The sequence below is a fragment of the Hyaena hyaena genome, unplaced genomic scaffold (assembly GCF_003009895.1).
Source record: "Hyaena hyaena isolate Hyena2069 unplaced genomic scaffold, ASM300989v1 scaffold_1349, whole genome shotgun sequence".
Classification (NCBI taxonomy): Eukaryota; Metazoa; Chordata; class Mammalia; order Carnivora; family Hyaenidae; genus Hyaena; species Hyaena hyaena.
Window position 1 is genome coordinate 333,571 of NW_024081983.1, and position 20,256 is coordinate 353,826.

A 20,256-nucleotide genomic window follows, 5' to 3' on the forward strand; every position below is an offset into this window, starting at 1 on the left:
ATTTTTAATGTTTTATTTATTTCTGAGAGAGAGACAGCATGAGCAGGGGAGGGGCAGAGAGAGAGGAAGATACAGAATCTGATACAGGCTCCAGGCTTTGAGCTAGTTGTCAGTACAGAGCCCGATGCGGGGCTGGAACCCTCAAACCGTGAGATCATGATCTGAGCCAAAGTCGGATGCTTAACCGACTGAGCCACCCAGGCGCCCCAATAAACACTTTTTTAAGTTAAAAATAGAACTATCCTATGATCCAGAAATTGCACTGCTAGGAATTTACCCAAAAAGTTACCAAAACACTAATTCAAAGGTATACATGCACCCTTATTTTTCTAGAGCATTATTTACAATAACCAAGATATGGCAACAGCCCATGTGTCCATCAACAGACGAATGAGTAAAGAGATGTGGTATTTATATACAGTGGAATACTATTAAGCCATTAAAAATAATGAAATCTTGCTATTTTCAGCAATGTGAAATGGAGCTAGAGAGTATTATGCTAAGTGAAATAAGTCAGTCAGAGAAAGACCAATACCATATGATTTCACTCATATGGAATTTAAGAAAGAAAACAAATGAGCAAAGGAGAATAAAAAGGGATTGATAGGCACACTAAGTAAGAGACTCTTACTCAAGAGAACGAACTGATGGTTCCCAGAGGGGTGGTGGATGAGAAGATGGGTTAAAAAAAATAGGTGATGAGGGGGCGCCCGGGTGGCTTAGTCGGTTAAGCGTCCGACTTTCGCTCAGGTCATGATCTCGCGGTTCATGGGTTCGAGCCCCGCGTCGGGCTCTGTGCTGACTGCCAGCTCAGAGCCTGGAGCCTGTTTTAGTCTGTGACTCCCTCTCTCTCTGACCCTCCCCTGCTCACACTGTCTCTCTCTCTCTCTCCTAGAAATGAATAAAACATTTAAAAAAAATAGGTGATGAGGATTAAGGAGTGCATTTGCCACCATGAGCACAGGGTGATGTATGGAGCTGTTGAATTACTACATTGTACACCTGAAACTAATATAATGCTGTATGTTAACTAACTGGAATTAAAATTAAAACTTAAGAAGAATAATGACATAAAAAGTTAAAAATACAGCTACCCTATGATCCAGCAACTGCACTACTGAGTATTAACCCAAACAGTATAAAAACACTAATTTGATGGAATATATGCACTCTTTTATTTATAACAGCAGTATTTTCAATAGCCAAGATACAGGAGTAACTTAAGTGTTCATTGGTCAATGAATGGATAAAGAAGATGTGGTATATATATACAATGGAATATTATTCATCCATAAGGAAGAATGCAATCTTGCCAGGTGCAAGAACATGGGTGGAGCTAGGGAGTATAATGCTAAGTGAAGTAAGTCAGAGAAAGACAAATATAATATGATTTCACTCATATATGGAATTTAAGAAAAAACAAATAAGCCAAGGGAAAGAGAAAGAGAAATCGAGAAGTGGGCTCTTAATTAAAGAGGACAAACTGATGGTTACTAGAGGGGAGTTGGATGAGTCAGAGTTAAATAGGTGATGAGGATCAAGGAGTGCACTTGCTGTGATGATCACCAGGTGTTGTGTGGAAATATTGAATCACCCTATTATCCACCTGAAACTAATATAACACCATATGTTAACTAAATGGAATTAAAATAAAAACTGGAAAAAGGAAAGAAAACAATAATGTTTTATTAAATATTCATCTGTGCCTGAGGCAAAAAAGAGCAACAAAGAGTAAGTGCAATAACCACCATGGAAGTACCAAATGATATAACCCCAAAAAAGTGCTTAGTATAGTGCATGGAAGAGTAAATGATCAAGAAAGAGTAGCTATCATTGTTATAGTTGTTATTGTATGTATAGTGTAGTTTGATTCTTAAAAATCAGAAACTATGTAAACATCAAATCTAATAGTGCTCATGTTACAATTGGGGAAGTTAAAGTTCAGATTTCACTTGCTCAAATCCTCAGAATGAAGTACATGCAGAGCCAGGCCCTTCTCTAGGCTTCCTGACTTCCCCTTCAATGTTCTTCTCATGGCTACTGATCTTACCTGTAGGACTGGAATTCTTCCCCAGAGAAAGGATGTACATGTTTCCCAGGAATTTCTTTATCTTCATGTCTATAAAGTCCTAACAAGAGGAAAGAGGCAGATCAAAAATACAGTTACCAGGGACCCTGGGTGGCTCAGTTGGTTAAGCATCCAACTCTTGATTTCCACTCAGGTCATAATCCCTTGATCATGGGATTGAGCCCCATGTCAGCCTCTGTGCTGACAGCGTGGAGCCTGCTTGGAATTCTCTCTCTCCCTCTATCTCTATGCCCCTTCCCAGCTCTCTCTCTCTCTCTTTCCCTCTCTCTCTCATAAATAAACAAACATTAAAAAAACAACAACTAGTCACCAGGCCAGGCAAATTAACACCAGTTCAATGGGACATGGGTTTTTGGTAGGCTCTTCATTAGGAAAGAATGTAAAGGGGAGGGGTGTGTGTGTGTGTGTGTGTGTGTGTGTGTGTGTGTGTTGGTAGTGGTAGGTTATTAGTTCTAAAATACAAAAGGAGGGATATCCAAAGTTCACAGTGTGCTATATGAGGATCCAATGGAAAACAAGGCCTGGAAGTTCAAATGAGGTGGACTGAATGAAATAACCAAAATTCAAGGGACAACCAGACAATTGGGATTGAATTGGAGGCAGAGGTGCTTGACAGAATTCCATGAAATAATAATATCAGGAATAGAAATGGTGAAGTCTTCTTCTAGCCTTTGTCAAGTCCCAAATCATCTGTATATAACTACCCCTTGGCAAGCATGTGGAGGAGATGATGTCTGTCCTTGGGGTCTCACTCACCATTTCTACAAAGTTCACCCCTTCTCTGATCAAGGCCTCTCATTTCCTTCCAATCAAAAGCAAAAACAAAAATAGGAGCACTTGTGGGGATGAGCACTGGGTGTTATATGGAAACCAACTTGACAATAAACTATTTGTAAAAAAAAAAAAAAGAAAGAAAAGAAAAGATGCAGGAGGAAACTTCTGAGGTTGATGGAAATCTTATCTTGACTTTGACAATGGTTTTATGAGTGTATATATATGTGAAAACTTATCATCTTTCCCCAAGTACAGTTTATTATCATCAATTGTGCCTGAATAAATTTGTAAAAAAAACAAAGTAAAAAAAAAAAACATAAAATCAAAGGCCAAGGTTAGACTTTACTTATATTTTGGTATGAATTTATTGGATGTATTTCTCCTTCAGGAGGTGTTTATATTTTCAAAGCTTTGTAGACTATGAGTAGTGCCAAACCGAGGGTAGACTGCTAGTGAACTTACATTTGCTCTGGGGGCTATGAACAGAATCAGTTAGGCTTGGAAGCTTAATTCCTCTCTCTTGCTAATCATAAACATGCAGCAATTGAAAGTTATTGAAAAGTTCAACCTAATAGAGCATACCACTACCAGGTCAATGGACAAGTACACTGGATGTTAAACTTAACTTTCTCTTAAATAACTAAATAATAGAACCCTAATGAGCACTAACGGGAACAAAAGAAGTGGAGCGATTGGAGAAAGTGATTCAAAAAGCATCCAAAATATGAGATATAGGGGTATATATCCCCATAATGACTTTATCCAAGGGCTTGCCAATTATTTACGTTTTGATTTACAGAAAGTTCTTTCATACATTTAATCTCTTGTAATCTGAAGCCCATAGGCACCCACTGCCAACACTCTGTTCATTTTCATAGGTGTATCAGGCATGAGTTAAAGGTATCACTGCTAAATATTGCATAGGTGAGCAATGTTGATCTCTCCTCCCTGCCCCACCAGAAAGGAAAATATCTCCATACTAGAGGGAGAAAACTCATCCCCAAAGGTCATCCCCAAACTCCGAGTCTTGTGGAAGAAACCCAGAATAAACACAGCCTGGGAGATCAAAGACCAGAGAGCTCTGTTGGCTCCAGGGAAAGTCAAATCAACAATCTAGCAGGGGGAGGAATTGCTTCACTCATCCTGAACCTCCAATCCAAGGCAGGGGAGGAAGGGGATGCTCACATGACTTGTGCTGAAATAAGGAAGGAAAGAGAATGTGAGATGGGACTGGGAGTCCAAGTGAGAGATATAAAGAAGGAAGGGAAGTAAGCAGGCACAGAAGCTGACAGCCATCAGAAGTTCAAGCCTTTGACATCAGAAGGTTGGAACAAAGGAAAAAAGTATCTAAGGCTGTGATGGAGCTTTTACTGGACCTCCTGCTCCTGGGCCACCTAGCAGTGATCACCTATGGTAAGGCAGAAAATTGCGACCTGGCTGTTACTGCTGGCACAAGCAAAAGGCTGGAGGGTGGGGATTGAATGGCTACTGAAGAAAGCCTATTCCTGCTAAATAGGTGAGTGTTCGCAGTGTTACAGACTCAGTTTGGGGGCAGCTGAAGCCTGTTGAAGAAGCCAGAAGGTAAGTTCGGGTAGAACTTGAAAAGGGTCCTCTGTTGAAAATATCCATATGATTTTCTAGTACTTGTCGTATTTGAGGGAAATTAAGAAGTTGCCCAATGCCACCCAAATCCTTCCTCCATCTTCTGTCTTTCACCTGAAATTCTACCATTATACCTTAACTTCTCTGATTCTAGGTCTTGATCCCTTTTAAGATATATAATATTCAAAGAAGGAATGTTGTCCAAGAGTTAGATGGGACCTTAAAAATAACCTAAACACATTCTTCATTGTTATGAACAAGTGCTCAAAATGTTTACATTCTTCCAGTGATTGTGAGTTCACCACTTCCCCAGACTATCTAGTCTATCCAGGAGTAGTTCCAAATGTCAGAAGGTCTTCTTTGTGTTGAACTAAATCCACTTTCTTGTGACTTCCATCTTAAAGCCCCACTTCTATTTCTTGGAGACACATAGAACATATCTACTCCCTTGATGTTGTGACAGCCCTTTAGAGCTCTGAGGACAGACATCATGTCCCATTGATTCATGTCTTCTCAAAAATAAACAAGCCCTAACTTCCTCAACTGGTATTCACAGGACTTGGTGGTTTCTTACTGCCTCCTGGGGTAACTCACTTCCCTGTGAATATGCCCCAATTTGCCCAGGTTACGTGAGGGAAATTAATGCTAGATATATACCCTAAAAGCGGTCTGACTATCCCATAGAAGCATTGTATGTTTGGCTATTCCCTCATCCCCATTTATAACCCTGAGAATTGAGATAGACTTTTAGGTAACTAAGCCTGAGTAATAGCTAAGTGAAACCCAAGATAGGACAAAGGGGTTCTTCCTGCATCTCTACTTGTTCCATATCTTTATAGGAAGAGGATGTATGTATGTATGTATTCTAGGGGCCAGAATCAGCTGCTGGGTCAAAGCAGCTGATTAATAATAATAATAATAATTAATAAATCCTAAATATTTTCATTTTATAAACACTATAAACATTTTATTAACAGCTATTATCGAAGCCAGGAGGCAACCCAAGAGAGGGAGAGAGGCCAGACACCGGAGTGTGTGGTTATGGGAAGATAGCATTCTCTGTGTCATGCTGAGAGGAGGAAAATTCAAAAAGAGACCCAAAATTGGACCTATAAAGGAACCCCTCCACAGAAAACTAAGCCTTTCCTTTCTTTAGGACTGTTACACAGGCCCCACATTTTGCTTTTCTAAGTCCAGTTTCTAGGAAAAATACTGTCCCCTCTTTCTCAAATTAAACTATTTTCAACAAAGCTCCTTGAGTCAATGCCTAGCCCAGGTCTTTCTCATGTGGAGGGATAAGATTTAGAGAAAATTCAATTCTTCCCTGAGAAAAGATAGTAGGACTCTGAAAGCCTGGGAAAGGCCTTTAAGAAAATAGCCACCAGATGGAATTTTTTTCAGCAAGTCAAGTGGATATTATCCTAGTATAACATACTATAAACCAAGTCAAGTAGGCCCAAGTAAGGGGTTACTAATTTCAGTCGTGGTTAGTGGTTTGATAAGGTAAGAAGGCAGTGTAGCATATGAAAGCCTTTCTTCTAGGCCTCTAGGCTCTTGCTTTCTGTGTAACCTTAGGTAAGGATCTTTCTTTCTCTTGGCTTGCCTATGTATACCCTGAGGAAATGCAACTAAAAGCCCTTGCAGCTATGCCATTCTAGAAGTCTTCAAATTCTATACTGCCTGGTCCCCCAAGCCCTGTTACACCAAGTACCTTGCCATTTGGTGGTTTTCACGGATCCATAAAGGGCAGAACATTCCCCCAGGAGGTGAGACTTTCCTGATATAATTTTTTTCCTACCCAGTCCTCAAGAAAAGTTAGGTATATTACTTAATTTCACCAACTTTTCACATTGGCTTCCAAACCAGCTCTGTTGCTATAGATACAGGCTACTCCATCCTTTATAGCTCCTTACAATCTATGGATGGTCTATTTCCTGCTCATAACTTAGTAGACTCCCTCAAGCTGGTGAGGGCAGCTGCTTACCTTCTCATGTGCTAACTTTTCCTTCAGGTCATCATTAAAACTAAAAATGATCTAATCTAATAAACCTGTCCACTCTGAAGAAGACAGAGGATTTCTGTAAAATAAGAATCAAAACAAATATGAAGAGTTTCTCCTGAGGCATGAGACAAGACTGGTAATTATCCACCACCTACTAAATGCCAGCCATTATGCTAGGTGCTTTCATACCTATAAGCTCATTTGATCTTCAAAATAGCCCTGCATGGAAGATTTATTGTTATGTCCATTTTACTGATAATGACCCGAAGCTCAGACAGGTTTATCAATTTACTCTAGGCCACACAGAGACATGGTGAAACAGGTCACATGTTAAGATAGACCTTGGACTTGGATTGGTGTTGCTCTTCTTACTACATCATGCTGTCCTTCACTATTCTCCTGATCTCATTAGGTGCTTCTGTTCAGTGTTTCTCTAGGTTCTCTGAGAATCACAAGGATAGCTGGAAGGTGTAAGTCAATTCTATTGAGATTACCTTCACTTTGGAGATCAGAGTACATAGTGTAAAATGTCTTTTTGTGTGTTTGATGCTCTGTGCATACCATATACTCTGTCTTTGTGTTACTAATGAAGCAGGAGGAGCAAGATGGGAAAACAAGAAAAAGAAGGAGGAAGAATAAAATCCAAATGGAAGAAGGAATTGAAGGAAGGAAAAAAGAAAGGAGAAGGGAAGAAAAAAGTAAAAGGGGAAAAACTTGTAATTAGTTTTTTAATTAGTTAGTATGGTTACTAACTCTGTCACATGCCCATATTCTGGAATGTGAAAGTCAAGCCCAAACTACTTTTCTTTTTTACTTTTACTTTTTTTTAAAGTAGGCATCATGCCTAGCGTGGAGCCCAGTATGGGACTTGAACTCACTACCCTGAGATCAAACCCTGAGCTGAGATCAAAAGTTGGACGCTTAACCAACTGAGTCACCCAGGGGCCCCAAGCCCAATCTACTTTTAGAAGTGACTTTCAAGATTGAAAAATTGAGACTGTCTATTCATATTATTGACAGACCAGAGTGAGCTCTGTGAGAATCCCCAGGAAGTTCCCAGAGAGGGTAATGCAAGCCAGCTCTTGCAGTTCTCTAAAATCCCCCAAGAAGGGAGGCATACATACACATAGACAAAGGCATTCTCAGCTTTTCCAGATGTCGTCACAGCAGAATACTGCTTTGTTGTCCAGGAGAAAAGTGTGAGAATGCTTTTAGAGGAGGGGAGGCATATTTGGAAGAGCTGGAAGATTAGTGGGAAAGAGGACATTAAACTGAAAGGTTAAGATGGTTTTCATGGGGCTTAAGGCCCCATATGTGTGCTTGCAAGTGACATGTGTGTGCTCATGATGATGATAAGCTGTATTTGCATGCATATGGAGGCCTACACTAGTAACAGCAGAGTGATACTCACCACCAGCAGGTGAATGTTCACCACCACTTAGAAAACATAATTATTTAACTTCCATTTCCGTTACAGTCTGTTAGTAATGAACCATCTAAGATTGGAAGAGAACGTAAAGAGTAATACTGTCCCATACACAAACAAAGCTCAGAACTTCCCCCTGACAGCCTAGTCAATCAATAAACAGATCTGATTAATTATAAAGTTCATTTTTAGGGCAAACCAAAAACTGTCCCTATGGGCAAATCTCCCATTCATGGGTCTGAGTTCTGCTTCCTGCCCAATCTGAAACCCTCCAGAGTATATGTGGTGGATTTAACAACATGGACTCATGTTTATTTATTCTTTTCTACTCAAGGCTTTTATCTTGGCCAAAATATGCTAGTTATATTCTAAGAATCCCTGGTGAGAGCACAGACTAGAGGCTTGACTTTAGTCTCCCTACAGATAGAAGCCCTGGTACTTGGCAATAAATTCTGGGAGCATACACCCACTCTCTCTTCCATTTGTTTGACTGAGGACTGGGAATCCTGAGCTACATAAAAAGGCCTTTATTCAATAACATCTCACAGTTTCAACCTCATTCTTCTATGACAGACATAAGGAAATTGTCTAAATACAATCCATCACTCCTGGTCATAGTTAAATAAAACACAATATCTTCAAAATATGAGTTCATGAATGGAAATTTCTAAAGCTCTCTCAACATCCCCAATTCCCCTCCCCCATGTTTACCTCCCCAACATGCCAAGGATCAATCTCCTTTTTTTCCTATTACCATCCCTACCATAGCCAGCTCTAGGATTTTATTCATATCCATTTCTTCAGATATTTTCCTCTCCATTCCTCCTCAGGATGGAATTTTCCAATGTACCTTTGCTGAAACCTAAGAGAAAGCAAAAATAAAGATAAATCAGGAAAAAAGTCAGGCTTATAAATGCAAGTTTCATACTTAACAATAACTAATGATTTTCTTAGAAAGGAATATATTTCACACAAGTTTCCACCCTCAGAGTTGCCATTTTTAGCAAACTTCCTCCCTTGTAGAGAAGAACTTAGGGATGGGAACACAAAAAATGAGCCTTTCTGTGGAGCAATGGGGAATAAGCAGGGAATATGGCCCTTTCTTTCTTAGACCTGCAGCCCTCACATTTCTCCAGGTACATAATTACATAATAAAATATCCCAAACACAGCTGTTCAGCATTTGCCCCTACACTTCTTTTGCAAAATGTTGAAAGAGGTTTTTCTTTTATTGACTTAGAGAATGTCAGAGTTTGAGGATCCTTAGAGATCATTCCATTCAAACTCTCTACGTTATAGATAAGAAAGTGAGTCCTCGTGGTGGGAAGCAACTTACCCAGGGTCATCTTTCAGCAAGGTAGTGACAGGAAAAGGACTTGAAACTGAAAAGAGCCAAAGTGTTAAGAGATTTCCTTCTGATGATTGGTTCTGATTGATGGGAAGGCTGATAGAGAACAAAATGACACATGGAATCTGAAAGTATTATGGAAGGAAATTTGAAAGGTGTTTCTCAGAAGCCTCTTGAGATCTGCCACTGCTTTCCTAGCTTCCAGGTGGGTGTGCTATCTGTGTCTGCTTTCTTCCTCTGTTTTTCCTTTTCAGGCCATCCCATCCTGGAAGCACCTGAGAGTGTGACAGGGCCTTGGAAAGGGGATATAAATATTCCATGTACTTATGGTCCTCTGCAAGGTTACACTCAAGTCTTGGTAAAGTGGCTGGTACATCGTGATTTGGACCCAGTCACCATATTTCTACATGATTCCTCTGGAGACCATATCCAGCAAGCAAAGTACCGGGGCCGCCTACAAGTGAACCACAAGGTTCCAGGAGATGTGTCTCTCCAACTGAATACTCTCGAGATGGATGACCAGAGCCACTACACATGTGAAGTCACTTGGCTGACCCCTAATGGCAACCAAGTGGTGAAAGATAAGATCATTGAGCTCCGTGTCCAGAAACGTGAGTCACTGTGGGGGTAGGAAAGCACTAACAGACAAAGACCAAATAAAGGACTATAATCCTAGAAAACCTTGAGAAACCCAGATAATTTTGTTTACTTGTATACGGACTCTTTTCAGTTATATGTCCTAATCAGGAGACGTGGACAGGCATAAGATCCTTAAGGACACCACTCTCATAGTATAATTTTAGAAGTGTTGGGAAGGGTTCCTGGCCTTAAAATATTTGCACCCTTAAGTTTCCCAGAAGTTCCACCATCCACACCCTAGTTGCCCTTCTTGGGTTCTGGGTCTAAAACTCATGAAAATGAGTATGTCTGTATAATCATAATATTGGAGAGTAACTAGAGGCTGACAGAGAAGCTCTGGGGAAAGGGATACTGGGGTCAGCCAAGATAAATATTGCTGACTTGACAAGAAAACGTCACCCTGGTAATCCAAAATTGAGGATAATTCAAAACTCAATCTACTGTTATCACCATGAAAGAATCTTGAAAACTGAGAACAAACTGAGAACTGATGGGTAAGGGGGGGAGGGGGGAGATGGGCATGGAGGAGGGCACTTGTGGGGATGAGCACTGGGTGTTATATGGAAACCAATTTGACAATGAACTATTTGTAAAAAATAAAATAAAATGAAATGAAATGAAAAAAAAAAAAAACCCTCCATCTACTGAACCCTAAAAGAATCTATTAACTTTTAAAAAATCAGTTAATTTTTAATTCCAGATAATACCAAACCCCAGATAACACAAAACAGTACCTAATCTTCCAAAGGAATATATTTTTCTTTCCTCCCAAGTCAAGAGCCCCTTTTAGTTCCCTTTGCAGATATATGGTTATCCCTATACCCAGGAAGGATGACTCAGTCTTGTCTTCACATATCCTTGTAACTTCTCAGAGCCTCCCCTCTTGTCTTCCATTTGCAGTCTCTGTTTCCAAGCCCACAGTGACGACTGGCAGTGGCTATGGCTTCACAGTGCCCCAGGGAATGAGGATTAGTCTTCAATGCCAGGCTTGGGGTTCTCCTCCCATCAGTTATGTTTGGTATAAGGAACAGACTGACAATCAAGAACCCATCAAAGTAGCAGTCTTGAGTACCTTACTCTTCAAGCCTGCTGTGGTGGCTGACTCTGGCTCCTATTTCTGTACTGCCAAGGGCCGAGTAGGATCTGAGCAGCGAAGCAACATTGTGAAGTTTGTGGTCAAAGGTGAGAAATCTTTTCTTTTGGTGATCCTTGCAATCCTTGCAACGTAAATATCTTTATTCCAGAAAAGAGAGTTTGTGTGTGTGGTTGGGGTGTGGTGTTCTGGGTTGTACAATCACAGAGAAAGAAAAATTCTGGTGATAATCGCAAGGCTGGAGATGATGCCAGTCATGTTTTGGGTTAAGAAGACAAAGAGGGTAAAGGAAAAAGTGACTTTCACTAAGTAAATCATATTTGGCAGATACAATTCACAAGAACTCAAAGCACATTTTGTAATTGACACCCACATCTATCTTATGAGATAGCTATCATAACACTAATTTTACAGAAGAAACTGAACATCAGAAAGAGAAATTTATTTGCCACGGGGCTCACAGCTAGGAAGTTCAAGTTGTAACTTGCGAAAGATGGAATACTCTTTCCATTACATCTAATTGTCTCTTATGTTTGAATCTTTATTAGCTCTTGGACACCCTTTTGAATCTATTTTTTGTTGTTCTTTTTTGAGTAGGTTGACACACAGTGTTACATTAGTTTCAGAAGCACAACATAGTGATTTCACAAGTGTAGCTGCCATCATATCACTATTACAATATCATTAACTATATTCCTTTTACTGTGCCTTTTATCATCTTTTATTTCCTAACTGGAAGCCTGTATCTCCCATTCCCTTTCACACATTTTTCCCATTTTTCCACACTCCTACCCTCTGGCAATCATCACTTTGTTCTTTGTATTTATACATATAATTCTGCTTTTTGTTTATTCATTTTTAGATACCAAATGAGTGGAATCATATGATATTTGTCTTTCTCAGTCTCACTTACTTCACTTAGCATAATATCCTCTATGTCCATCCATGTTTTCTCAAATGGCTTGATTTTAACTTCTTTTATGGCTATGTAACATTCCATTGAATGTTATACACACACACACACACACACACACACACATAATGCTGTGATAAGCATAGAGGTGCATATATCTTTTAAAATTAGTGTTTTCATATTCTTTGGGTAGATTCCCATTAGCAGAATTAATGGATCATATAGTATATCTTCTTTTAATTTTTTAAAAGCCTCCATGCTGCTTTTAATAGTGGCTGTATCAGTTTACATTCCTACCAGTAGTGTATGAAGGCACCTTTTTCTCCACATCTTCACCAACACTTGATATTTCTTGTCTTTTTGATTTTAGCCATTATGGGTGTAATGTGATATCTCATTCTTCTTTTTCTTTGTTTTGTGCAGTGAAGGTTTTTTGTTGTTATTTTCTTTGTTGTTTGTGTTTGGTTTTGCTTCATAAAATAAAGTCCAGATATCTACATAGTTGTTTTGTTTTGTTTTGTTTTGTTTTAAATACCACCTCCCCATCTTCTTCTAAAGTCAAGTGCAAGTTCTGGCTGATGTCTCTGATTGACTCTGGTTAATAAAGGTCTGGTTATTTCTTACAGCATTATCCTGGGAGCACTACAAATTATGTACATGAGGGCTGAAGGCTGGAGTTTAAATGAACATCCCAGCAGTGATACATCTAAATGAATCTTGTTTCCTTCCAAGTGATCTCCTTGGAAGGGAGGACACTTATTCCAGCAAGGCTGCCACTGCCCAAAACATGATGGGAATTAACTGCTTTTAGTACTTATCCTCAGAGCCATCTAAAAATTACTATCATCAGAAGATACCTCTGTATAAGGAAAATGAACAAACCAGCTCTAACTCACAAAGCTGTTAGACACTACTTACCTTTGCCTCCTACTGATGAGAAAGGAAAATGAGGCTCAGAGAAGTTACTCTCAGTCTTGCACCCTTCCCTGTTCTCTGAGCCTTCACCTTCTTTCTGTACCTCAACCTAGTTCCATGATTCTGGTTCCATTTAATCTCTGACCTACGTAACTCTCAATCGTCATCCCTCTGCCTTACCCTCTATACTGTTCCTCACTTATGATATGGACTTGTATGCCATGCCCTTCTTCACATTCAGACAGCTAAGCTTTGCTAAAAAAATGCAGAGATGCTTTGGTCTCAGTTCTCAGTTTAGTTTCATGCTCTGTGACATCCACTGCTTATCCCCATAGTGTTTACCAATTTGTAGATTTTCGTCCTATATAGCAGCAGTTCATAACACTTTAACTTTATTTTAGGCCTTCAGGCCAGCTCTCAGAACATGAAAGAATACCCAGAGTCCTCTCAGATGTGAATTCTATCAACTCTTTTCTTTGCCTTGACATTCCCCTACCTATTCCTTCTTGGATCAGAGTAAAACATGCTCTTCTCTCCACAGCAAACCTTCCAGCTGTGCTTTTAACCTAACTCCCTGACCTACCTATTGAACCATCACTAACCTCCAAATTATGAAAACCCTAAGCCTTTTCATCACACATATCCTCCCAACATCAGTGTAGCAGTTGACATTCCTTCTTCCTCAAAGGTCTTTCAGCTTCTACTATCAACACCACCATTCTCTCTTGGTTCTCCTACAACCTATCTGACTTATTCTACTAAGACTCCTCTGCTGGCTTTTCCTTAATTTATCTCTTGATCATAAATGTTGTCAAAGTCCTGGTTTGAAGATTTGACAATATCTTTAACTCCTCCCTCCCCTTCCCTTTCAAATAACCATCAATATCACCGAGTGCTGTGAATTCAACTATTGAACCAGCTCTCTTATTAAGCTCTTCTTCTCTTTTCCAATACCCCCATTTTTTAAAACAATTTCTGGGGAATGTGAAATAAGGAAAGTGCCTTTTTTTTCCCCAATAGCCTTTTAAATGACTACTGTATCTCCATCCATCCACATAAAGATATCAACTTTCATCATTTATTGAGTATCTATCCGATGTCACAAGATAGAAAATCCATGACAAGTTCTTGATGGTCCAGCAAAGCACTTGGCATATAGTAGGCACTTAATGAATATTTGTAAATGAATAGACAAACTATACCACTCCTTCACCTTCAAAAACCTCACCACACTGTTGTCAGAATTATTTTCCAAACACTTAGATTGGGCAGTGTTTATTCCTTCCTCAGAATCATTCTGTTGCTCCCCATGGACCTTCTACAAAAAAGCCAAATCTTAAACTCCCTTAGTCTTTTCCCAGCCTACCTATTCAACCTATATTTCCACATCTGTAACATAAAGTGATGTTCTTCCTGCCTGCAATTTCCTTCTTCGTCTAAAGAAATTCTATCCATCTTTCACTGATATTTTTATACTCTGTGCAAAGTATACTTTGCATACTATAAAATTCAACATTTTAACATATGATTCAGTGGTTCAGATAGCTGTACAACCATCACTATTATCCAATTCAGGAGCATTTTTTTCACTCCAAAAGGAAATTCCATGCCTATTAAGCAATCACTCTCATACTCCATTCCTCCAGCCCTTAGAAATCACTGACCTACTTTCTATCTACTTATCTTAGAATATTTATCTATTCAAGGTATTTCATATTAATTGAACCATGCCATATGTGACTTTTTGTGTCCGATTTCTTTTACTTAGCATGATGTTTTCAAAGTTCATCCATGCCGTAGCATGTATTAGGTTTTCATTCTTTTTATTGGCAAATAATATGCCATTCCATAGATATAACACATGTTATCATTCACTCATCAGTTGATGGAAACTGAGGTTGTTTCTACTTTTTAGTTATTAGGAATAATGCTGTTATTCGCAATCATATATAAACTTTCATTTAAAAATATTTTTTCAGTTCTCTTTAGTATATGACTATACTATTATACTACTATTCTACTATACTAATTTCTATATCATATAGTCACTCTGTATATAATTTTTTGAGTAACTCCCAAACTCTTTTCCAAAGTGGCTATAATATTTTACATTATCATTAGCAGTGTATGAGGGTTGCAGTTTCTCTGCATTCTCATCAACTTATTTTCTATTTTATTTATTAAATTATAGCCAACTAAGTGGGTAAGAAGTAGTGTCACATTGTGGTTACAATTTGCATGTCCGTAATGACTAATTATGTTGAGTATCTTTTCATGTGCTTATTGGCCCTTCATATGCCTTCTTTGGAAGACAGCTTATTCATATACTTTGCACATTATCTTTTATTGAAGTGTATTTAATTGAAGTATACAATATTATATTAGTTTCAGGTGTAAAAGGTGGTAATTCTACATTTATAAACATTATGAAGTGATCTCCTTGATAAGTCTAGCTACCATCTTTTACCATGCAAAGTTTTTATGTATTATTACATATTATTAACTGCATTTCCCATGTTGTACATTGTATCCCCATGTCTTATTTTATATTGGTAATTGTGCACATTTTAACATTTGATTGTTTGCCCTTGTAATTGTTCAGTTGGATTTTAAAATATTTTTAATATTTATTCATTTTTGAGAGTGAGAAAAACAAAGTGTGAGCAGGGGAGGGGCAGAGAGAGAGAGGGAGACAGAATCAGAAGCTGGCTCCAGGCTCTGAGCTGTCAGCAGAGTCCAATGCAGAGCTTGAACTCATGGAACCCGAGACATGACCTGAGCTGAAGTCGGAAGCTTAACCACTGAGCCACCCAGGTGCCCCTGTAATTGTTGAGTTGTAATAGTTTTTTTGTATATTCTGAATACTAGCTTCTTTTCAATATATTGTTTGCAAAAGTTTTATCGCATTTGATAGGCTGCTTTTCACTTTCTTGATAGAGTCCTTTGATGCACAAAAGTTTTTAATTTTGATGAAGTCTGATTTCTCTATTTTTTTCTTTTGATGCTTGTCCTTTTGGTGACATATCTAAGGATCCACTACCAATGCAAGGACATAGATATTTACTCCTATACTTTCTTTGAAGAATTTTAAGCTTTTATCTCATATGTTTAGGTATTTGACCCATTTCAAATTAATTTTTATATACAGTAAGAGATATAATCATTATTTATTGTCTGGTTGTCCTAGCATTATTATTTGAAGAAACTATGCTTTCCCACCGAATGGTCTTAGCAGTCCTGTCAAATACCAATGACCAATGATATACAAATTTATTTCTGGACTCTCAATTTTATTACATAGTCTATATATTTATACAAGTACCACAGTTTTGGTTTTTATAGCTTTGTAGTAAGTTATTAAATTGATGAGTTTTCCAGTTTTGTTTTTATTTTTCAAGATAATTTTGTTTATTTAGGATCCATGGCAATTCCATTTGGAGTTATAATGATCCATGTAGGATCAACTTTTCCATTTCTGCTAGTAAGTCATTGAGATTTTGATAGTGATTGAATTGATTCTACAGATTTTGAAAGTATTGCCATCTTTATAATATTAAATCTTTCAATCCATGAACATGAGATGTCTTTCCAGTTATTTGAAACTTCATTCAACAATGTTTTGTAGTTCTCAGTGTACAAGTCTTGCAGTTCTCTAGTTAAATTTGTTTCTGAGTAATTTATTATTTTTCATGCTACTATAATAGAATTGTTTTCTTAATTTCATTTTTTGGTATAGTTTGTTGCTAATGTACAGGAATATGACTCATATTTGTATATTGTTCTTAAATCCTTCAACCTTTCTATACTCATTTATTAGTTCTAATAGTAGAGCATTGTTTTGTGGATTCTTTAGGATTTTCTATATATGATTATGTAATCTGAAAATATAAACAGTTGTAGTCTTCCTTTCCAATCTTGTTGTATTTTATTTTTTTCTTGCATAAATTGCTTGGCTAATACTTACAGTACAATGGTAAATAAGCATGGTGAGATTGGACATAATTGTCTTGTGTTTGATCTTCTAGGAAAAGTATTCTGTCTTTTACCATTAAGTATGATGTTAGATGTATGTGTTGTTTTTTTTTTTAATGTTTACTTATTTTTCAGAAAGAGTGTGAGCAGGGAAAGGACAGGGAGAGGGGGAAGAGAGGATGTGAAGTGGGTTTTTCTCTGACAGCAGCAAACCCCATGTGGGGCTCAAACTCGAAACGTGAGATCATATCTTGAGCTTGTCAGATGCTCAACTGGACCACCCAAGTCCCCCGTGTGTGTTTTATGTAAATACTCTTATCAAGTGGAGAAAGTTGCTTCTATTCTTAGTTTGTTTAATATTTTATATAAATCAAAGAGCGTTGGATTATGTCAAGTGCATCTTCTATGTCTATTAAGATAATTCTGTGTCTATTCTATTAATAGAGTGCATTGCATCAACTTGTTTTTCATATGTTGAGCCAATCTTGCATTTCTGGGATAAACCTTAATTGTGATGGTACATAATCTTTTTAATATTCTGCTGGATTTGATATGCTTGTATTCTATTAAGTAGTTTTACATTTATATACATAAGGCATATTGTTTCTTAGTTTTCTTTTCTTTTGATATCTTCATCTGATTTTATTTCTGGGTAATACTGGTCTCATACATGAAGTTGGGAAGTGGTACCTTACCTAGTTTTTGGAAGAATTGGTGAAGAATAGACATTAATTTTTCTTTAAACCTTTTGTAGAATTCACCATTAAAGCCACCTGGGCCTAACCTTTGTGGGAAGGTATTTGATTAGAGATCCAATCTTTTAACTTGTAAATTTCTGCCTATTTAAGTTTTCTGTCTCTTCCTTAGTTAGTTTTAATAGTTTGTAAATTTCTAGGAATTTGTCTCTTACATCTTAACTAACTCATTGCCTTACAGTTATTCATAGTATTCCCTTAGAATTATTTGTTTTATTTTCTACAAAGTTAGTAGCAAGGTTCCCTTTTTTATTAAGTATATTAAATATTTTAACAATTTGAGTCTTCCTTCTTTTTCTTAGGTTGGTCTAGCCAGAGGCTTGTCAATTATGCTGATTTTCTCAAATAACCAAATTTTGGGTTTGTTGGTTTCTATATTAATTTCTATTTATTATTTCATTTATTTCTGCTAAGTATGTACGTTCTTTTGTTTGTTTTCTGTTTAATTTGTTTTAGTTTTCTTCTTAAGGTGGAAGATTAGATTATTGACTTGAGAGCTTTCTTATTTCCTGATGTTGTTTTTATACCTATTATTTTTTCTTTGGGTACTATTTCACTGCCTCCAATAAGCTTCATATGTTGTGTTTTCATTTTTTACAATCTCAAAATGTTTTCTTATTTCCTAATAATTTTTTAAAATTTAACCCACTGGTTAATTGGGAATGTGTCATTTAATTTCCACATATTTGTGAATTTCTCTAATTTTCTTCTGTTAATGATTTCTAATGTTATTTCATTGTGGTTGGACAAAGTACTTTGCATTGTTTCTTTTTAAAAATTTTTATTGTTTATCTTTATTTATTTTTGAGAGAGAGAGAGTGAGAGAGCGCTAGAGAGCGGGGGTGGAGCATAGAGAGAGGGGAGACACAGAATCCTAAGCAGGCTCCAGGCTTTGAGATGTCAACACAGAGCCTGACGCGGGGCTCAAACTCACAACTGTGAGATCGTGACCTGAGCCAAAGTCAGATGCTTAACCTACTGAGCCACCCAGGTGCCCCATTTTGCATTGTTTTAATTGTTTCAAATTTACTGAGCCTGATTTTGTGGCCTAATATATGGTCTATTCTGGATAATGTTCCATAGGCACTTGAAAAGCCCATGTATTCTGCTGTTGTGTGGGGTGCTTTGTATATGTTGGTTAGGTCCATTTAGTTAACAGTCTTATTCCAGAACAGTGTTGTTCAAAGCTTCAATTTTCTTGTCATCTTTCATCTAGTTTTTCTATCCATAATTAAAATTAGACTATTGAAACCTCAAACTATTATTGTTGAATTATTTATTTTTCCCTAAAATTGTCAGTTTTTGCTACATGTATTTTGGGGCTGTTTTATTAGAAGCACATATGTTTATAATTGTAATGTTTTCTTGATGGATTGACAAAATTATAAAATGGACTTCTTTGTCTCTAATAACAATTTGTGTTTTAAGTGTATTTTGTTGAATATTTGTATAGCTACTCCAGTTTTATTTTAGTTACTGTTTGCATGGTATATATTTTTTCATACATTTACTTTCCTACTTTTTTTTCACTGATACTTTGTTTCCTTTTTAATAGTTTATAGTCATATTGGTTTCCATACAACACCCAGTGCTCATCCCCACAAGTGCTCTACTCCATCAAAAACCTTCCCCTCTCCCCCATACCCATCAGTCCTGTTTGTTCTCAACATTCAAGAGCCTCTCATGGTTTGCCTCCCTCCCTCTCCCCCACCCTGTTTCCCCCCTTCTTCTCTCCCACGGTCCTCCGTTAAGTTCCTCTTAATCCTCCTATACGTGCAAACATATGGTAGCTGTCCTTCTCTGACTGACTTATTTCGCTCAGCATCATACCCTCAAGTTCCATCCATGTTGCTACACATGGCCAGATTTCATTCTTTCTCATCGCCATGTAGTATTCCATTGTATAGATAAACCACATCTTCTTGATCCATTCATCAGTTGATGGACACTTAGGCTCTTTCCATGTTTTGGCTATTGTTGAGAATGCTGCTATGAACATTGGGGGCCATGTGCCAATCCTGTTGTCCCTTGGATAAATTCCCAGAAGTGCTATTGCTGGGTCCTAGGGGAGTTCTAGTGTTAATTTTTTGAGGAACCTCCACACTGTTTTCCAGAGGGGCTATACCAGTTTACATTCCTACCAACAGTGTAGGAGGGTGCCCGTTTCTCCACATTCTCGCCAGCATCTACAGTCCTCTGATTTGCTCATTTTAGCCACTCTGACCTGCATGAGGTGGTATCTAAGTGTGGTTTTGGTTTGTATTTCCCTGATGAGGATGGATGCTGAACATCGTTTCATGTGTCTGTTGGCCATCTGGATGTCCTCTTTGGAGAAGTGTCTGTTCATATCTTCTGCCCATTTCTTCGCTGGATTGTTTGTTTTTTGGGTGTGGAGTTTGATGAGTTCCTCATCAAAGGATACTAGCCCTTTATCTGATATGTCATTTGCAACTATCTTTTCCCATTCTGTCTGTTGCCTATTAGTTTTATGGATTGTTTCCTTTGCCGTGCAGAAGCTTTTAATTTTGATGAGGTCCCAATAGTTCATTTTTGTTCTTGATTCTCTTGACTTTGGGGATGTGTCAAGTAAGAAATTGCTGAGGTGGAGGTCAAGGAGGTTGTTTTCTGCTTTCTAATCTAGGGTTTTGATGGTGTCCTGTCTCATGTTCAGGTCCTTTATCCATTTTGAGTTTATTTTTCAACACATTTATGTGTTTGAATCCTAAATA

General features: G+C 37.8%; 1 protein-coding gene across 1 annotated transcript in view; it reads left to right on the forward strand.

Annotated features, from left to right (window-relative positions):
- The first annotated feature begins 4,221 nt into the window (after positions 1-4,221).
- Positions 4,222-20,256, forward strand: part of VSIG4 (V-set and immunoglobulin domain containing 4) — a 28,579-nt gene continuing 12,544 nt past the window's right edge. The window contains exons 1-3 of the mRNA XM_039223451.1: positions 4,222-4,276; positions 9,495-9,851; positions 10,780-11,061. Of these exons, the coding sequence (XP_039079382.1) occupies positions 4,222-4,276; positions 9,495-9,851; positions 10,780-11,061 (694 nt within the window). The remainder of the gene's footprint in view (positions 4,277-9,494; positions 9,852-10,779; positions 11,062-20,256) is intronic.